Below are 18,467 nucleotides of genomic sequence, written 5' to 3'. Positions count from 1 at the left end.
CAGGTATCGCCATCTTTCGCCGCTCGCCGCACCGCGCGCCGCGGCATCCACGGCCGGTCAGCGCAGGCTTGCATCGCGGCATATATCTGATCGCCGCTTTTAAAATAAGCCCTGGCAACAATCCCTAGCACAATTTTTCAGCACGCTAACACCAAATTTCTCGCATGTGGAACTTCGTTTAAGTGATCAGATTGATTCAGAAGAGCAGCGACAAGCGGTTGCTACCGTGGTCTGCGCCGGTTCGAGCCGCTGAGTGTGCCGAGCTGTCAGGCGCGGCCGGCGTGTGTGCGGACTGTTTCCGAAGGCAGAAAACGTTTCACGATTGCCTGCTTTATCCATTTCTTGCGAACGACGCGGGGAATAAACAAATTCAGCTGAGCGATCGTCGTAGTTGACCATGGAGCAAAAACAGTGGGCGGAGCGACGCCGACGACGCATCGAAAGCGCGCATCGGGCCATGTGTCTCAAATTCACGCGTACGACTAGTCGTGGCGACAGTCGTAACGATCAGTCGCATGCGATTCGCATGCACCACTCGTACATGTGTCTAGCGCTTAATTCTTGCTGTAAGTGTGAGCTTCGTACATTTTTTTTTTTTTTTTGAAGGGATAATCATTGGTCATCACCTTGGAGGGGCATACGCTATGACGTGTCTTTCTCGTTCCGAGCAAGTTTTTCCACACTGAAAGCAACTAGCGAGTTTCGGTGGCGAAAGGCTTTAACTGCAGAGAAATTGCCAATCTAAATAACGCGTTTCTCTACCTCAGTTCCCTCCCAACATTTTATGGCGTTTCGCGTGGCAACAGCGACTGGAAGCGAGTGACAGGCGAGTGAGCGGTGTGGTCTAGCAGGAAAACTAAAACCTATCGCAGTCGCAGCACCATGGCGTAGCTACCACGAACCTTCAATTACCTTTCGCTACCGCCAGCGGCGCCACGACGTACTAGCTTGCGCATGTCGGCACGGATTGAATTGTACATGCACATATAAAATAGTTAATAACTTCGGAAAGATAACAAGTAAAGAGAGATTTTGCGCATTTCTTTGAGAGCTTGCATTCGCGTTTCTCGTTCTGTTGTTCGTCACGTGACTCTCGGCACATCCGGTCAGCCGCTGTTTCCGTACGTCATCTCTACTGGGCAACTCCTAGATTTACTTCTTGGTCATTTATGAGATAATTTTAACTCTACTGCTCCAGAAACTCGTATATTCAATTTCTGAGGACGCCAATCCACCCTATTTAGACAAACTTCGGTGTTGTCTCCCTTTGTTGTCTCCCTTTAACTTGTACATGAGCATAGGAGCATGTCACCCCCAAATTAGTGATACGTGGGCGATTATGGGGATGACGGCAAAGATGACGTAGATGATGCACGCAAACAATGTGAAAAATACGCGGGACAGGAAAGGTGCAGAAGGCTGCATGGAAAGCCGTTGTTTTACTTGCAAAGACGGCTCACCAGACAAGGAAAATACTTCCGTCCTTCCTTCGGAAAAGCAAACACATCTGTCGCGTGAAATCGCTGAGTTAGAACGAATTTTAACACTTGGGGAGGCGTGCGTCAGCTTGGCCTCTATGACGCTCTCAGAAAGAGAGGAGTTTCTAAGCATGCATGTACAGGCGAGGGTCTCCGGTTGGGCGGCTTATTATCTATGCATTTCTTTTCTTTGGCAATACAATTAGTTGGAAGTTCAGAGCATCCTCCTCGTCTTTTCTCTGCCCTTGTCTCTTTTGCGCCATTTTTTCGATTATGTACCAGCATGCCGTGTTTTCCACTTAGATGAGGTACATCATATTGTATCGTAAAGTCGAGTTCAAATGTGCCATTCAGAGCCCCACCTTCAATACCAGCTCGAAGAAGTAGAAAGCCACGAATCCCAGGTTTGTCCACCGGAGCACCCGTGTCGTGAAGCATTGGCCACAGCTGCCCAAGCGCAGCACCAGCTCGGTGATGGTGCACGCAATGTCGGTCGCGAGCACCAGGATGAGGACGAAGTTGAAGGTGGCGTGCTGGGACGTGACGAAGAACAGCTTCCGCCACGGCTCGCTCGGCATTTTCTCGCGCCAGCGCGTTTCCGTGTACGTCTGCTTCTCCGTAACAGGGTCCACGAAGTGGTCTTGCTGCACGCAACGAAATAGCTCGCGCTGCTGTTATGTGTTTCAGTTTGCTGCGTGATGCAAAGTCACAGCTCGTCTGTTGTTAGAGTCAAAGAAGTTTTATAACAAACATGTTAAATACAGTGCGTCATTTGGATTTGTTATTTCAAGAAACGCATCGAACATTTTTCCCTCGGATGCTTCTCTACATTTTATATTATTGAAAGCTCAATTTCGTTTAAACGAATAATTGGAGAATGTATACCTCGAGTCCTCTTACGTGGGCAAAACTTCATATCTGCCGATGTGATCCCCTCCTCACAACGGAAGAGAAATTATTCCCGCAAAGTGAAAATATGCTGTAGAGGTAAAGCATCGCAGTAGTTATTAAACAAAAGCAAATATAACAAGACTGTGAATTATTTCACCAGCAGAAAAATCTGGTTACTTCGGTGACAATCTGCAACAACATCCTCCAAGGAAGGTTTTGCCTGCATGTGCTTGAGGAAACTTTCCATCGAAGGAAATTTCTGGACACCTTCGCGGCACTCTTCTAAAAATACCACACCGACGCTGTTCATGGTTAAAAATTCAAGCGGCCCCCTCGTTCCCACAATGTTTGTACCTCGTTGGAGTGCACTATTTAAGACAGCTTTTTTCTTGCATCTGAAATAGTATAGCAATGGTGAATAATATTTGTGCTGCCAACAAAAAACCTAGATTTCTGAAATACCGAACTGTGCACACACTTCTGCAAACAATATCCTCGCACGTGCACATCAAGCAAATAACTTTACCTATGCTCTGTAATAAATTCATAATTTTTCTGATCAGAAGGACTTGCAACTAGAACTTTTTAAGAAATAGTTTCCCGTTCTTAAGATATAACAATCCCCTAGAGCATTGTAGGCTGAATGAAGAGCCGCCAATAAAAAAAAATTACGCCCACCTCCCCTCGCGGGAACCCTGGTGTGATGCGACGCTGAGGGGGTTTCAAGCGCAAGCGGAGAGCAACCGTCGACCGAAAGGCCACCGGAGAGCGGCACACCGGTTATATGCGCAGCGCGCCCGAAGGAGAGGAGACCGCGGAGAGAGAGAGTACTGCACATGCGCAGCACCGCGCGCAGCGCCGCCCACCGGCGGAGTGAGAGCGCGCTGAGCCGCACACCCGCAGATGTTGAGAGAGAGTGTTCGCTCTCACCTGGGCACGCGCCGGCGCCAGTGCGTCTGCCGCGGTTTGACGCAACACAATCCAACACAATCCACTTTAATCCAATCCAAATCCAATCCAATCCAAGCCAAGCCAATCCAATCAAATCCAATCCAATGCCCCTCGCGAGAGAGTGTTCGCTATCGGAGAGGAGAGGGGGTGAGCGGAGGAGAGTGCGGACGCCGACGACGACGACGGACGCACGCAGGAAGGACAGGGCCGCCGACAAGAGATGCTCTCAGCGTCGCATCTAAAAAAAATTACGCCCACCTCCCCTCGCGGGAACCCTGGTGTGATGCGACGCTGAAGGGGGTTCCATTGGCGTCGCATCAAGCAATCGTAGGGTATGGCAAGAGAGCAAGCGCAAGCGCAAGCGCGGACGACCGTCGACTGAGAGACCGGCCGGAGCGCAACACTCCGCTTCTATGCGCAGCGCGCCCGAAGGAGAGGAGACCGCGGAGAGAGAGAGTACTGCACATGCGCACAGTGCGCAGCCGCGCGCAGTGCGACCGCAGATGTTGGGACAGAGTGTTCGCTATCGGAGCGGAGGGAGGGGAGGAGGCGAGCGGAGGAGAGACGCAGCTGTCCGGACGCGGACGACGGATGCATGCAGGACAGGGCCGCCGGCAAGAGATCCTCCTCTCAGCGTCGCATCTAAAAAGCTCAGGTTAACTAAGTCATGGTAACTCACCAACCACTTGTAGACTCTGTTGACTTCCCAGTTCTTCCGTAGTTCATCTACGGTAATGAACCTACCAAGTAAAAAGACGGAGAAAAGGCATTAGAACAATTCGCAAGTTGCTTTAGGGCATACATAACTGGCCACATTGGATCAGAGCAAAAAAGTTGTAGGTGAATGGATTACTTACTGGTCAGGCTTGTCAGATACAGCATCTGCTGCCGATACGAGCACCGACGCACTGTCCCGTAGTAGCAGACCCGACTCGAATTGGCGCCAGTAGTGAACCTATAAAATAATCGTAAACATGCTTTGGCGTAAGTAGAATTCTAACAAATTGTTGTTTCAGCTAAGGTTGAAGTTGAAGATTTAGGGATATTACAGATGTAATTTACCAATGATCACATAGGTCCTACCCAAACTCCGCCACATTACGGACCATGCAGTGCTATGCGAAAACCATGTTCTTTATTAAAGAATTGAACTGATCGATGTAAAAAATTAGGGCTATTTCAAGGAACTGTAATAATTAGTGAATTGTTCAAAGTAAATTTTCATTACGCCTTTATTTTTACGGTCTTTGGAGGATTTTTATATATTTTAAAGCTTTGGTGGCTGTAACTATATACAAATGCTGTGTGTATGCCAATGTCTAGAAAGTGATTGCGTCTTATCAATATTATCAATCCCGTTTGATTTGATTCACCGAAAACCTAAAACTGGTCTTTTTTCATGTCAAGGTCTTGTTTCCATCGAGTGGCCGTCACACATGGAAAGGTGTCATGATCCGCCACATTTTCTTCTCCTTCAATGATTCATGACATACTATACAATAACATGTTTCACATGACTATACGGCCTTGAGCGCGGCCGGACTCTACTCCCTTTCTGCGCTCCGTTTACGGCCTTCGCATTGGGGCGTCTTGGTTCCTGCCGCTGCAAGTTGGGGTGGCGCTGCTAAGCCACTGTTTTTCCGCCGCCGCCAAGAGCATTCACAGGCGCAGTGTGTGCGCCGCAGCGCCGGTTACCGCCACATGTGTGACAATTTGTGACGCGGAAAGTCTATGGTTAAACATCCTCCAATGAATAACCACTGTTGTCCAGTAACCTGCCAGCATCTAACCTAGTAACGTTGGCCAGCACTCATAGCGGCGAAAACTAATGGTGGCGCCATGAAAAGAGGCCCTGAAGATTGACCGCATTGTGGGGAAATGGCTTCGTGTTCTGCAGGTTCAACGCAAGGACCTAAAATAGCTACATTCACATAGCGAGCGCCTTATGGCAGTGATGTTGCCTTCAAACAAGCTAGCATTATTCGGTCAGTTGAAGCCTCATCATTGAACTGCTATCCACTCAACAATCGTATTTACGATTTGTCAAGGCGGATTGCCAAGCCGTATATAAATATCCACGCCTCGTCAATTTTTCCGAGAAATCAACCGAAAAAAATTCGCACAGCGAGGTAGCAGCATAGCTCACAAGGAATATATAATTTTTTAATCTGTAAACGACAGATGAGATCATTACAGTTGCAGCAGACTGTACAATTAGTATGCCTATGAATTTTTTCTACCCTGTTTATTTTTAAGGACTGGTGTTTCATACCTAGTTGCCTGATGGACTGTATTGTGCATATTAGGGCGGACTTCTGGGAAAGTTTGTATTGCATCGTAGACCTCCCATGCGGTCGCAAATACGTAGGGCAGACATCGCGATGCTTGAACGTGCGCTTGCGGGAGCATCTCCGGGGCGTAAAGAATGCGCACACTGCAACGCAGTGCACATTGCCGGAAATGCGAATGCACTCCTCTCTTCTATGAGACTATAGGGGTAGCAAAGCAGGAAAACCAGCGCGCAAGAGAAACCGTTGGGACGTTCTAGATGGCTCGCCTTGGTCACACTCTCATAATTATGCCGTCAAGGGGCTTATCGGCCAAATAAATTGCTTATCTTGCCCCTGAATAATTCCGAACGGCTGCATCCTGCTTTATCTGCCTTTTTTTGTGAGCGTGGTACCGGTTGTCACAAAGTTGTCGGTTGTTGCCTAGTTGTTATCTGCACTTAAGAACACGAGCTGTGTCAAAACATATTGCCATTGCCTGAGAGATGGTTATATACGCTGCGGAATCTAATTTTTCGCTGGTGTGCGCATTTTTTGTGTAATATATGAGCGTTTTTACGAAAAATGGTGATTGATTGGTTATGGGGTTTAATGCACTGACGCTACACAGATGATTAGGCGCACCATAGTGGAAAGCTCTGCAATAATTTTCACCACCTGAGTATCAAATGTCACCGAAATCTCAAACACACGGGCGTTTTCACTTGTCATCTCCATCAAAAAGGCAGCCGCCGTAGCCGGGAATCAAACCCGCCTCCCTGAGCTACGAATAAATGTTAGTTTGCTAGTTGGAAGTAGCGCTTGTCCCTGTCGTCCTCCTTCGTCCTTGGTGTAATTTTTGCGTTTTAGATGCCTGTTTTATTCGTTTTTTTTGTAGATTGTATTGCTTTTTTATTCAGGTGTAGTTATGCGGGATATGCTTTTTTTCCGAAATTGTATACAGCTGGGCATAAAATAAAACCATGTGCCACGGTACGCCTCAAGTCAAGAATGTTCCAAGCAAATATAGTACATACGCGAACAACTATTGCTCTGATCTTATTGCGTAAACAACTGCCTTGCGTATATATCGTTTATATACCAGAACAAAACAATCTGAGCCATATCAGTTGCACGAACTGCCCCGTTTCATGCGGAAATGCCACCGCGAAAGCTCACTGGTTATGGTGTTGACGCTCAAGCTGCCTTGCTCTTGCGCTGAGCGCAGACCGCGGTGACGCAGAGCTCGCGGGGAGGTGGTGCTGCCCTCGTGCCGTCAGCCCCCCCCCCCCCCCCCCCCAATGACACGTCAGACAAAATCCCATGCACCGAGCCGGAATTTCCGAAGGCCGTAAGGGGAGCGCGAGAGGAGGACAGTCAAGTCCAGCCGTGGCTTGAGTTAGTGCATTTTTAAGGAATTATGAACTGTGGCATCCAATGCAGCGCAAGACAGACAATATCAGGGCCAGTACATACAGTTGGTGTAAGGTACAGCAGAAGCTAAATTCATTATTGTTTCAATAATTGATTTATTGATTCATTGCTTGATTGATTTGCTGGTTGATTGATTGATCGATTTATTATTGCACTGATCAATCGATCGATAGATCGGTTAGTTGATCGAATGACCAATTAATTTACTTGATTGATTGATTGATTGATTGATTGATTGATTGATTGATTGATTGATTGATTGATTGATTGATTGATTGATTGATTGATTGATTGATTGATTGATTGATTGATTGATTGATTGATTGATTGATTGATTGATTCCTTACCATTGGCCACCTAACAGGCCTTAGCGATTCCACGCTATGCGTATGCGGTTCATGCACCCCCGTTCGGGATTTTGCTTCTTCCCTGAACAATGCTGACATCAAGGAAACTACACTTTATACATGACGAACACAGCAATACTGGAACTTGTAAATAACGAATTAAACCAATTATTGGCCTGCGAGGCATATTTGGCATTAAGGGGGGGTTCCCATTCAGGAGAGTACCTTCTGTGCCGAGATCATGCGGATGCGGGCCTCATTGAGCATCTCATCTTTCTCTTGCTGGGAAGGCTGGCACAAGTGGTGCTCGGAACAGTCAGGGCAGAGTGACACGTGACTAAGCTTGCGAAACATGTAGGCAGGCAGGGCGCTGTTGCACGCCGTGGTCTGGTTTTCCTGCAGTGAAGAAAATAACCGAAGCATAGTTGTTGATGCGTAGTGTAATAACTACACGCGCACGCCACATGCTAATCCCTTTCCAAAGCAAAAGTGACAACAAATCCTCATTTTTACGTAATATAAAAACAAAACTGGGGACCGTGTGCTCAATTTTGTTTGCTATTTCGAGAGACCACTTGCTATTTCGAGACTCTCAAACTAGCAAGAAAATGGTTGTCTGACTTCGATTGATTACGCTGTCCTATAGTAACCCAACAACAGTCAGAGCCAACATTGTTTTCATTAGCTTGAATAACAGGGAGAACACGAGATCCAAGGCAACTCGAACTAAATTCACTATGTTTACTCGAGTGTAATTTGGGGCTCACTTTCATTGTGACACACATAGCCTCAAGTCATTGTGTGTCACCGTCCACTCAGGGACACTGAGCTCTGCTTGTTGTATTGTACTTACCTTACAAAACTTTCTTTTGATTTTAATTTAACTTCTTTGTAGATATCCAGGGAAGGAATTGCCATCGAATAGTTGTGTTTGCAGGTGCGAACGTCACAAGATCACCAGGTTCTTCTGCTAAAAGGTTCTCATATTGTCGTCTACATTCCCGTCCTTTAGTACCTCTACGTCACATTTGCTTTCTAGCATTATGTGTATGCTTGTTGTGAAGCATTCTTTACAGGCACACTAGCCCTGTATGGCCAGTCTGCAATAAAACCACAACAGTCACCCCATAGCTGTCACTCTAAAGCACAGTAATGTCTCCTCCTTCTGAAGAGCCTAATCTCTGCAAAAACCTTCACTGCGCCGTGCCTGTATTTCTATCGTCTTTTGGCGGTAGAAATAGTGATAGAAACAGTGATACATAGAAATAGATGGAAATAGATAGAAATAGTGATGGCTAAGGCGTGAGCCTTAGTGATTCCCTTAGTGATGGCTAAGGCTGACGCCTTAGCCATCACTAAGGGAACTTTGGGAGACAGGCCTATACCAACCATGATCTTGCGTGCCTTGAGCCGAACAACAGGCACGCTTCCTCTTAAGCCAATGAATTGGCCACGGGGCATGCTTTTTAGGCACTTGGCAGTTAACACCCTCAGTAATGCTGGCTTATACGACCTGTGGGTGACACTGAAGTTTTGTGATTAGAGGGACTAATGTGGGCAATAAATTGCTCAAATCGCTATCCTGTCTAGTCATCATAAACTCCACTGAGGTCACGAAGAAAGAATAATACAGGAAGGAAACCCGGCTTCTTATGGTAGCCAGACAACATCAAAGGTGCTTCGCCTAGCTAGGTTAACCTAGTGGCGTCTGTCGCGGGGCAGGAATTTGCGCTGCCGCCACCATTGGCGTTCCGCTACACAGCCCCAAAATGAGTTCTGGCCGCTACCATCCCGTCCATCAGGTGCTGCTACCCTCTACTTCACCGAAGTAGCTACGCCTATTTGCAGTACGCTTTGGTTTTCATTGTGACGTTATATGGTCGCCCCCACGCACCTCGCAATGGGTTGTTTCTCCTGCTATGTATACTCCTGATCCGTGACGAAGACTCACCGGCTCCTGGCCATTGTCCTTCGGATTGAAGGGGTTTCCAATAGCCGTGTATTGCTCGACATACTTCCAGTCGGCGTCGGTGAGGAAGACGTCTTCCCTGTGAACCTGGAGCGAGCGCTTCTGTACCTCCCGCAGATGCCGCACAGCGTTCACCATGTTTGATTGTTTCCATGGAGACAGCGCGTTCATGCCTGCGGTGAACGGCAACCTCTTAAACAGGCGTTACGAAAGGTTATCAGCCTTATCATTCGAGGAGCCTATGACGAAGTTCAACGAATCAAACTCACTCCAACCTTGGCAGTCACTTTAGTTAGCGGAAAAGAATACTTAAGTCGTAGGACTAAGAGGAATAAAAAGCTGATACTGAGGGCCTCATTTTCTACGTCAAATAGGAAAAAACGCCTGCCTCCATTCTTCTTTCTGCCTGCACAAATACTATACAATGTTACCCACTCAGCTAAGATAACACTGCTAAACTCTCCCACATCACCTCCCCGGCGCTCCTATTTTGGCACATCTATTTTTTGTCATGGTCTTAAGGCTTTCATTGCTTCATTACTAGTAGAAACTATGAATACTGGTTATCCTAATGGTGCAAAACTTCATACATACATGTTAGCATTTTACAATGTGATACGCCAGGTAAATTAAAGATAATAGCTCTACAGTTTTATGAGAACAATACTGTAGTCGTCGCTCTTCATCACAGTGTCATAAGTGGAAATAGGAATATTTTTTAATGTCTCTCTTTTTGCAAGATTATAACTCGCGCCTTTTTTGCGAAAATACCCTTCCAATTCGCATGCGCAATACAATCGGGCTCAAAACGGAGATCGGCTAAAAAGCGCCACCAGAATAGCTGTCGACACGAACTGCTTTGAGAGTTCAACCCAATGTAATCCGAAACAATTCATCAACATCAGGTGAAAACATTTTGGTGCACTCATCCCACAATAGGCATAACACGTTATTACATATATTTCTGCTGGTGCAATTAGCGCCTTTTTTCAGTTGCTATGGTTCCGAAGAGATACCACTATAAAGCATCTATCAAGTGCAAGGTAATTTTTTTTTGCTCACAGCGAGGGGAACCCAGGAGCACCATGCAAGCTGGGCGCCCCGGAGACACGACTGTGCGATTGATGTAAACAAAGCCGAACCTTATTCAAGTTCATCCATGGCTTCACCGGACATGAGCATTGGCTTATTGGGGAACTTAGACTTTCAGGTGTAATTTATAAATTAGCATGGCATGAACGAACGGCCCGTCACATCTAAATTGATGAAGTCAAGACACAAAAATCACAAACACTTTCGTTGTTCCCCGCTCCAGTTATTATTTCAGCTTGAGTTGGATAAGTAAGTTTAAGAAGCACCTTAGAATTTCGATGCACAGTTGCCTGCGTAAAATAAAATGTCTGCTCCCAGCTACGCGCTGTCACGTCTTTTACATCTGCGCTGTAGTATCGGTGTCAAATTTTTTTTAATTGCCCTGCACGAACGTACCTGGGAATTACAGTCAGAGGCGTGTTATAATCGCGCCAATATGGTATTCTGACAGACACTAATTACTTTTAATCGGGCACTCATGTAGGTGAGAGAACCAATCAACATTTATAGTGTGAGGAGAGACGGTGCAGTGGAGAGGTTCGACATATCTACTACTTAGCTTATCGAGATGGTCTTTACTACTGTACCGATAAATCCGCGTCCAAAAGGGTTCATCAAAACATTAAATAGATTTTAAGTTTGTGTTTAGTATGATCTTACCTAGAATCCTCAGGAGAAAATTCGTTGTTGTCGCGTTGACGAGCAGTGTCAAAATGACAATACCGGACACTTGAATCAGAATCTGAACGAAAAGAAATAAAACACACCACGTTCCTCGTATAAAATCACATTCAACATCGAGTAATTAATTCCAATAAATTATACGATGTATGGCACGATTTTAGGAGGTGAAATGCCGATGCCGAAAGCCTGCAGCAGAAACAAGATTCGTCCCATATACTGGCTCCACACATGCGAACAAAATATAGTCAAAGCAATGATTTTTACATGAGGCGACCTTCATAAATTAAAATGCGCACAACATGCTAACTGTAATCAAAAGCTATTTCAGTAGATACCCCAACCACAGTCATTGGGGTTTATTACCAGTTCAATGCTATGTGAACTGCTTGTAATGGCCGATAAAACAGCACAAAACCCTAATACACATTAACCGAAGCACATGCCACAGGTGACTGTGGTCCATGTGCCCTCAAACCTTAAGCTGTTTTGATATTCACCAATTAGCCTAGCTCTCAATACTTTTGTATTGTGCCAACTGAGCAGACTTGTTTATCCGACATGATTCTCTTATATCAGTAAATAAATAAAGCTGATTGATTGATTGTGGGGTTTAACGCGCCGACGCAACGCAGGCGATGAGGCGCGCCGTAGTGGAGGGCTCCGGATTAATTTTGACCACCTGGGGATCTTTATCGTGCGCCGAAATCTCGTACACACGGGCGTTTTTGCTTTTCGCCTCCATCAGAAAAGCGGCCGCCGCGGCCGGGAATCGAACCCGCGACCTCGTGCTCAGCAGCGTAACGCCTTAGCCACTGAGCCACCGCGGCGGGTAGTAAATAAATAAAGCGGTAAAGCTACCAGACCGCTGCGTGAGTTCACTGTATTTTTGTACGATATAAACCCTTTCGGATTCACCTGGCGGAGCACTTGCGAGAAACAGCGAAATTTTTGCTCATTCTAGTTATTACTGGTTTTATTGATTGCAACACGCAAAACTAAACACTGACACTCCTCAGTTGAACACCCAGAGGCTAAGCAGTGGCCAGCAGATCCATTCAGTTCCTGTGCAAGTCAATACTAAGCATGAGCGAATATTGTTTTCTATTTTCAGATGTTTTATTGGGTAACACTTCATTCAATATTTGCTGTAATCAGAGTATCGGTGTTAAAAATTTCAAAGAACTTGGCACAGGGAGTCAAGGGTAGGCCATTTCGCATTTTCCCCGCAAAAATTAACGCCCGTATAGTGCGCGTGTCCTGCACAAGACCAGTCTCAGCCAGTTTGATTTTATTATATTCACGTTGACTCTTTCATACATTCGGTCCCTATCGGAAAACACAACGTAAACAAAATTACGTTCGCACACCACCACCAGCACCCAGATGGGCTGGGCACCATGTAAACTCCGGTTAGTAACCACGTCAGAAACAAACCTTCAATCCAAGGCACCACCTTTCATTTTTCCTGTAGTTGAAGTTTCCCTCGCACGGCACTCTCATATCCCCCCATTAGCCCGTTATTATTGCTTGACCGACGAAGTTGACTGTGTGAAGGAGGGGTGCAGAGAAGGTGATAACGGCTGTGCTAGGTGGGGTAGGCGCCGTGACTAGATGATGCGGGACTGCTTTTTATGATCTAGTAGCTTCGCCAGGCAGACAAATCACTGTGGCACAGCACGTCTAAATCATTCCTTTTAGTGGTATTTTTCGGGTAAAAAATGGTAGTTTTTTGTGCGTTGGGGAATGAATCTCGAATGGTCGACGACCAATGGCTTCATTCATTAAACGAACATCGTTTTAATGCACCCCCTGAGAGCAAACCCCATAAGGGCTAATACTGAGATTTGTTAGTTTTACACCTTCCATGGGTTAACAGTAAACAGTGAAAACACACACAAATAACAGAAAACGGCTGGTAGGGGAAGAACAGATGCCGCAGTTTCTGTTTAGGTGCGTAAAATGTACTGTCCCCCTTTTTTCAACATCAAGTACAAGATTTAAAAATCTGAGCGAACAGTTTCTAACAACATACTATGGACAAAACTTTTCCAAGGCAAGCATTTAAACCTGCTTAGCAATTTGCCATGATATGTTTCGAAATAATGCTGAAAACATAGCCTCAGAAAAGCCACAAAAGCCGCAGTACATGATCTTACAAAATAAACCTTACGCCTGGTAAATTAATTGTTAAGTGCTGAGTAAATTGGAGCAGTACCTTGTTGCCGATGTTGGCACGGTCAATGTAGCGGCTCTCAGCCACTGAAAGGGCAAGGGCAAGGCCAACAGCTCCCCTGAGCCCACCCCACGTCATTATGATGGCATCCTGCCACTTCAAGCCGTATCCAAGACGAGTCAAGATAGGGCTCAGCATACCAATCATCAGCAACCTAGAAGAGAGATTCGTTTCGTCATTCTTTCCTGCCTAGATCTTGTTGAGGCCCTTCAACCATTGGCAAGCCAGAAGGTATATAGTATCACCCAAATAAAGATTGTTTCGGAGCACCCAATATTTTCGGAGATAGCATATAGTGAACTACAACACTGGTCAAGTTACGGGCACCTAAAATTACACATTGGGAATAATAGGGAATAATATTAAAATTCGTGGATGTCTGGCTTTGGATGCTGACAATATTCGTCAAATAATGAAACGATCATGCAGGACTTTTGAAACGCTATAGTCTTTAAAGTTTAAGAATTACTATTGTTGAATCGCTGGTTCCAGAATCATCGTAAAACGTTGCCGGCGGAGACCAGCATTAAATAAGTTTGGCACCTGTGCTCTCAGAGACCTGTGTCACAGGGAACTACAGATGTGCCGTTTTGCTGAGAGCAACAGAAAATAGAATAAATTCACTGATTTTCATTTAATGTGAAGAACATGATTCAAATTTTCTAACAACTTCTGCTTTCACACAACGATTAGTTTTGTACGGAGTGCCACAACAACTCTCTACGTAAAGATATCTTGTAAGGACGAAGATTCAAATTTTCTAACAACTTCTGCTTTCACACAACGATTAGTTTTGTATGGAGTGCCACAACAACTCTCTACGTAAAGATATCTTGTAAGGAGGAAGGATTAACGAACTTTTACATGGAGATAATGCATGCAACCGGCTTCTCTGATTTCGTTACCGGTTTTACGCTTCTGAGTTATTGAACGATCGTCTTAAAGGAACCAAAATTATGACAAAGTGCAGTCTCACCTGAAGACAGTGATGGCAATGTAGGTGATTAGAATGAGGAAGAGGTCGTTCTTCTCAATGAAGGACACAGATCGCTCGGTGATCACAATACCGACGATGATGAAGATGAGAGTGTTGGCCAGGTATGCCAGCATTTCCCAGAAGCTGGTGGGTGTTGAAAACGAACATCGTCAGTCACAATTAGCCCACTATAATGGACCGAATAGAATTACAAAAAGTGGGTGTGTATTTCGCGGTACACTTTTATCGACATTAAACACTAAGGTATTGAATGTATTGTATAGTGGTAGCACTGTCTCTAGACATTAAATACAAATTATGCATAGCTGAAGATTGGAGTTAGGGGCACACCTTTTACACCTCATCACAAACTACGGAGTCCCAAATGTTCTTGTAGCGAAAAAAATGCTGATATATTTTGTAGCTGTACGTTTTGTAAGCTCTATTGCGGCATCCATAAGGGCGGAAACCTGGGGTATTAACTCAGCATTGTAGGTAAGGTTTTGTTAGGTAGAACCACTGCGTTCTTTGATTACTGTAGAGCTAATTTAAATGCACGATTTATCTAACATAAGAAATCCATTGCTTGTCCATTCAACTAGTCACAACATTTAACGACTCAACGTGAATTTATTATGTGGGAGAAGAACTAAACCCTTCTCCTTTATTCCAAAACCAACCGTGACATCCGAAGAAAACATAGAACTTCAACTTTCCCTCCACAGCGGTGGCAGAGTTGCTTTACAGTAATAACATGGTGAGTGCTGAGAAATTTGTCACTAAAACTGTACGGATCTTCGCTCATTGTTGAACATCCCTTTGTGATCCTTTCATAATAGTATCCTGGTTATTGCCGCTGAACTGCAACCCGGGGAAAAATATCAATAAAATGAACAAATGCCGTCTGGTTTACTTTCACCACTTGTTGTTCAAGTTAGAGTGCAGCTCCGATATTGCGATAATTTAGAGTTAATGACGTACTGGTATCGTGAAGATTGAATTGTCCAAGTTTATTACCACCTAGAAATACCATTCTGTGTCTGTTCTATACTAACGCAAATGATTAGGACCTTTTAAAAAATGTGCGCACAACAAATTCTGAAATGCTGTCTTTCATATGAATAGTCTTTTTTATTTGGGTTGCATCATTGCTTCTAATTTGCATTATCTGTTTAGAAGTAATAATTGGAAGCAACTCCATAAAACAAGGGGATGGAAGCTTGCTTGAACGGAGTTAGAATTGAAAGGGGTTCACTGCTGAGTTCACTAAGCTAGGTTAATATTTGCATTGATCCTAGAAATAAAAAAATTTACACCATCTTCCCGCGAGGGGAACCATGGGGTAGATGCGACGCATCGGGGGTTTCCGTTGCGTTTCCGTTGTGTTAGCGTGTCCATATTTTACGCAGCATGTTCACTCCCGATGCGTCGCATCTACCCCATGGTTCCCCTCGCGGGAAATGGCGTAAATTTTTATCGGGGTGGCCGGTGCTTGTTACGGTTGCGCCGACCATCGCGATAGCAGGCACCGATTCAAATCATCGGTGGTCATCGGAGGATGTCATCGGCGGAGCGGCGGCGGAACGACTGAGCGGAGCGGCGCACTTACCGCGTTTATATGCAGCGGAATGAGAGAGAGCAGCGCATAGCAGCGCATGCGCATGTGTTTACCGAGCGCAAGCTGCGCGCTAACCCGCACCCACGCACACCTGGCACGGCGACGGAGCGAGCGCCGGCGAGCGCTAACACGCAGATGGCGCTGCGGTGAGAGCGGCGCTAGCCTGCAGCTGGCGCGGCGAGGAGAATGGAGGAGGGATGCGGACTACGCCGGACGACGCCGGAGGGACAAGGCGAGTGAAAGACATGCGTCACATCTAAAATGACAGTCATTTCTCAACCACCGAAAACTGCGTGCGTGATCACATAGTGTGATTGATTATAAAGCGAATTTTTTTTCTTTTTGCTTTTTGAAACAGTACCTGTACCCACTAGTAATGAATACCTAAACGGTGGTTTCTCGCTGGTCAGCTTTTATTACGTTAAATACATTTAACCACTTCAGTGACTGTAATAAAATCCGGTCTTTGCATACGCCAGAAGGACGGCAATATAATCAAAGTAACAGAGAAGTTGCACGTTCTGCAGGGAGTTCAAAAAAGTTTAATCTACGAAATTGTAGGGCAGAGATTCTTGATGCAAAATTCTCTGATTTAGAAGTATATCTTCTTTCCCTAAAATTACTTCTCCATCATTTATCTGCCATAAGCACCCTTGTAGGATTTTACAACTGAGCAATTCACGGGACCCACACCAGCAATCTGAAAGCAGCCCAACATACCTGTGTACAAACTCTTCAACTTCGGGGCTGATGCTGACCTTGTTGGCGCTGATCACCACGCCCAGTGCAACGACTGCTAGCACGCCAGACACGTGGAGCGTCGTCTCTGCCAGGTAGTAGGTGATGTAGGCTGAGCTAAGGGTGATGGTGATTTCAATCACTGAGTCGTTGAACACTTTGGACAGAGACCACACGGAGAGCTTGCCCATGATGATGCCGAGCAGTGGCCCGCCAAATGCAATGCGGCAGAACATCCACGCTATCTCGGCCGCTGCAAAGAAGGATGCAGTTTATTCACACACTTGTGCTACACTGAACGATCCGTTTATGTCGGGAATGAAAAGTGAAGTGCAAGTATAAGGAATAATAATGTTCGTTTTAGCCACAACACTGTATATGATGTCCGATAGCTAAGGTGGGAGCTTGGCTAAGTTCTTAAATATTATTAAATACTTGAAACAGCGCCACCGACGAGTATCCAGACAAACAAATGCTCACGCACAGTGTCTGAACGTCATTGGTTGGGCTTTTTTTGAGGTTTTCAAGTACATCAAGTAACGCAAGAAAAAACTTCAGCAGCACAGCTTTCGAGCAGTTAGAGCCGTCTGTAAAAAATTTAACTATATTTGAACTTTCCTATTAAACAGTACTGAATTTCAGCCGCTAAGAAACAGGATGTCCTAGGCGGCCGTTAATTTTAAGTGGAATCTTTTAGAAGCCGCAATGCAGAAGAACGCTCCCGCCTCTGTCAATTACCACCTATCGCCCGAGAATTATAACTGGCACACTTCCGGCGGGAAACACGATGATAATTTAATGGCAGAAACAAAGGTCCCAGGGACGAAGTTTCAGCTACCAGTTTATATTTTCCCGCTGCGTTGTGGCACAGCGTATATCTAGTTTGTGAGTAATGCACCATGTCTCGGAGAACAACCTTCGAACGCTGAGCCGCTAATGTTTGCGGGCAGTAGGAAAATTCCCTCTGATAGTTGAAACAGACTTGCACTGCATTTCGTTCCCCTTTGTACCTACGTATAACTTTGGTAAATGGCATTCCATAAACCACTGCTTTTAAGCTGCGCCCCTGTAGGAGGATGGGGAGTACCGGTCATGCTTCTTCCAGGAACAGCCAGCTCCACAAGCACCTCGTAGATAACGATAGCCGAGCCGTCGTTCAGGAGAGCTTCGCCGTCGATGATCGTGGTGAGAATCTTCGATGTGCCTGTTCACGCAAACAGAGGAATGCCACGATTACCACCTTTGACATCTGTACGACAGCACCTTCACACGTACATAAATCTCTGCCAAAAATAGTGTCTGTTATTTGTGTGTACATGCGCACGTTTGTATGTTACGGCCTCCTCTTATAATCATAATCATCATCACAACAGGTTCACTCAAACAACTGGAAGACCTGCTTTTCACCAATAGCATTATGAGTCGCAACGTGATGCGGTCTTATAATGTATATTTGTATTGCCACTTACAGGCGGACTACACTGCATAGGCGAGGGACTTTTCTTAACATCAAATGACCCTCGTGGTCTACGTAGCAAACCCCGATTTTCGCCATGGCTATTCAAATATCTTCAAATTCAAATCTACACATTCAAATCCGTCTGTCTATAGAGCCTACAGGTATTATTCTCTGGCGAGCACGCATGCAGGCAACCATCTGAGTGCGCCGTCACTGGTTACGTCGCGCTCCGCGGGATGGCGGTACGTGTCCGCACTAGGCCCGTGATGTGTGTTGGACTTTCCAAACTCTACCCCACCGAACGCAAAATAATGCCTACACTCCAATGTG

General features: G+C 45.6%; 1 protein-coding gene across 3 annotated transcripts in view; it reads right to left on the bottom strand.

Annotated features, from left to right (window-relative positions):
• LOC144149862 (sperm-specific sodium:proton exchanger-like) overlaps positions 1 to 18,467 on the bottom strand; it is a 348,027-nt gene that overhangs the window by 26,347 nt on the left and 303,213 nt on the right. For all 3 annotated transcript variants that reach the window (XM_077681576.1, XM_077681575.1, XM_077681574.1), the window contains exons 6-15: positions 17,766 to 17,882; positions 16,661 to 16,931; positions 14,323 to 14,466; positions 13,329 to 13,500; positions 11,090 to 11,171; positions 9,320 to 9,510; positions 7,594 to 7,764; positions 4,178 to 4,275; positions 4,000 to 4,060; positions 1,841 to 2,122 (exon numbers count right to left, since the gene is read on the bottom strand). In XM_077681576.1, the coding sequence (XP_077537702.1) occupies positions 1,841 to 2,122; positions 4,000 to 4,060; positions 4,178 to 4,275; positions 7,594 to 7,764; positions 9,320 to 9,510; positions 11,090 to 11,171; positions 13,329 to 13,500; positions 14,323 to 14,466; positions 16,661 to 16,931; positions 17,766 to 17,882 (1,589 nt within the window). The remainder of the gene's footprint in view (positions 1 to 1,840; positions 2,123 to 3,999; positions 4,061 to 4,177; positions 4,276 to 7,593; positions 7,765 to 9,319; positions 9,511 to 11,089; positions 11,172 to 13,328; positions 13,501 to 14,322; positions 14,467 to 16,660; positions 16,932 to 17,765; positions 17,883 to 18,467) is intronic.

This window comes from Haemaphysalis longicornis, unplaced genomic scaffold (assembly GCF_048455015.1).
Source record: "Haemaphysalis longicornis isolate Haplotype H1 unplaced genomic scaffold, Haemaphysalis longicornis Haplotype H1 scaffold_8, whole genome shotgun sequence".
Classification (NCBI taxonomy): Eukaryota; Metazoa; Arthropoda; class Arachnida; order Ixodida; family Ixodidae; genus Haemaphysalis; species Haemaphysalis longicornis.
This window is presented reverse-complemented; position numbering and strand designations above follow the sequence as displayed.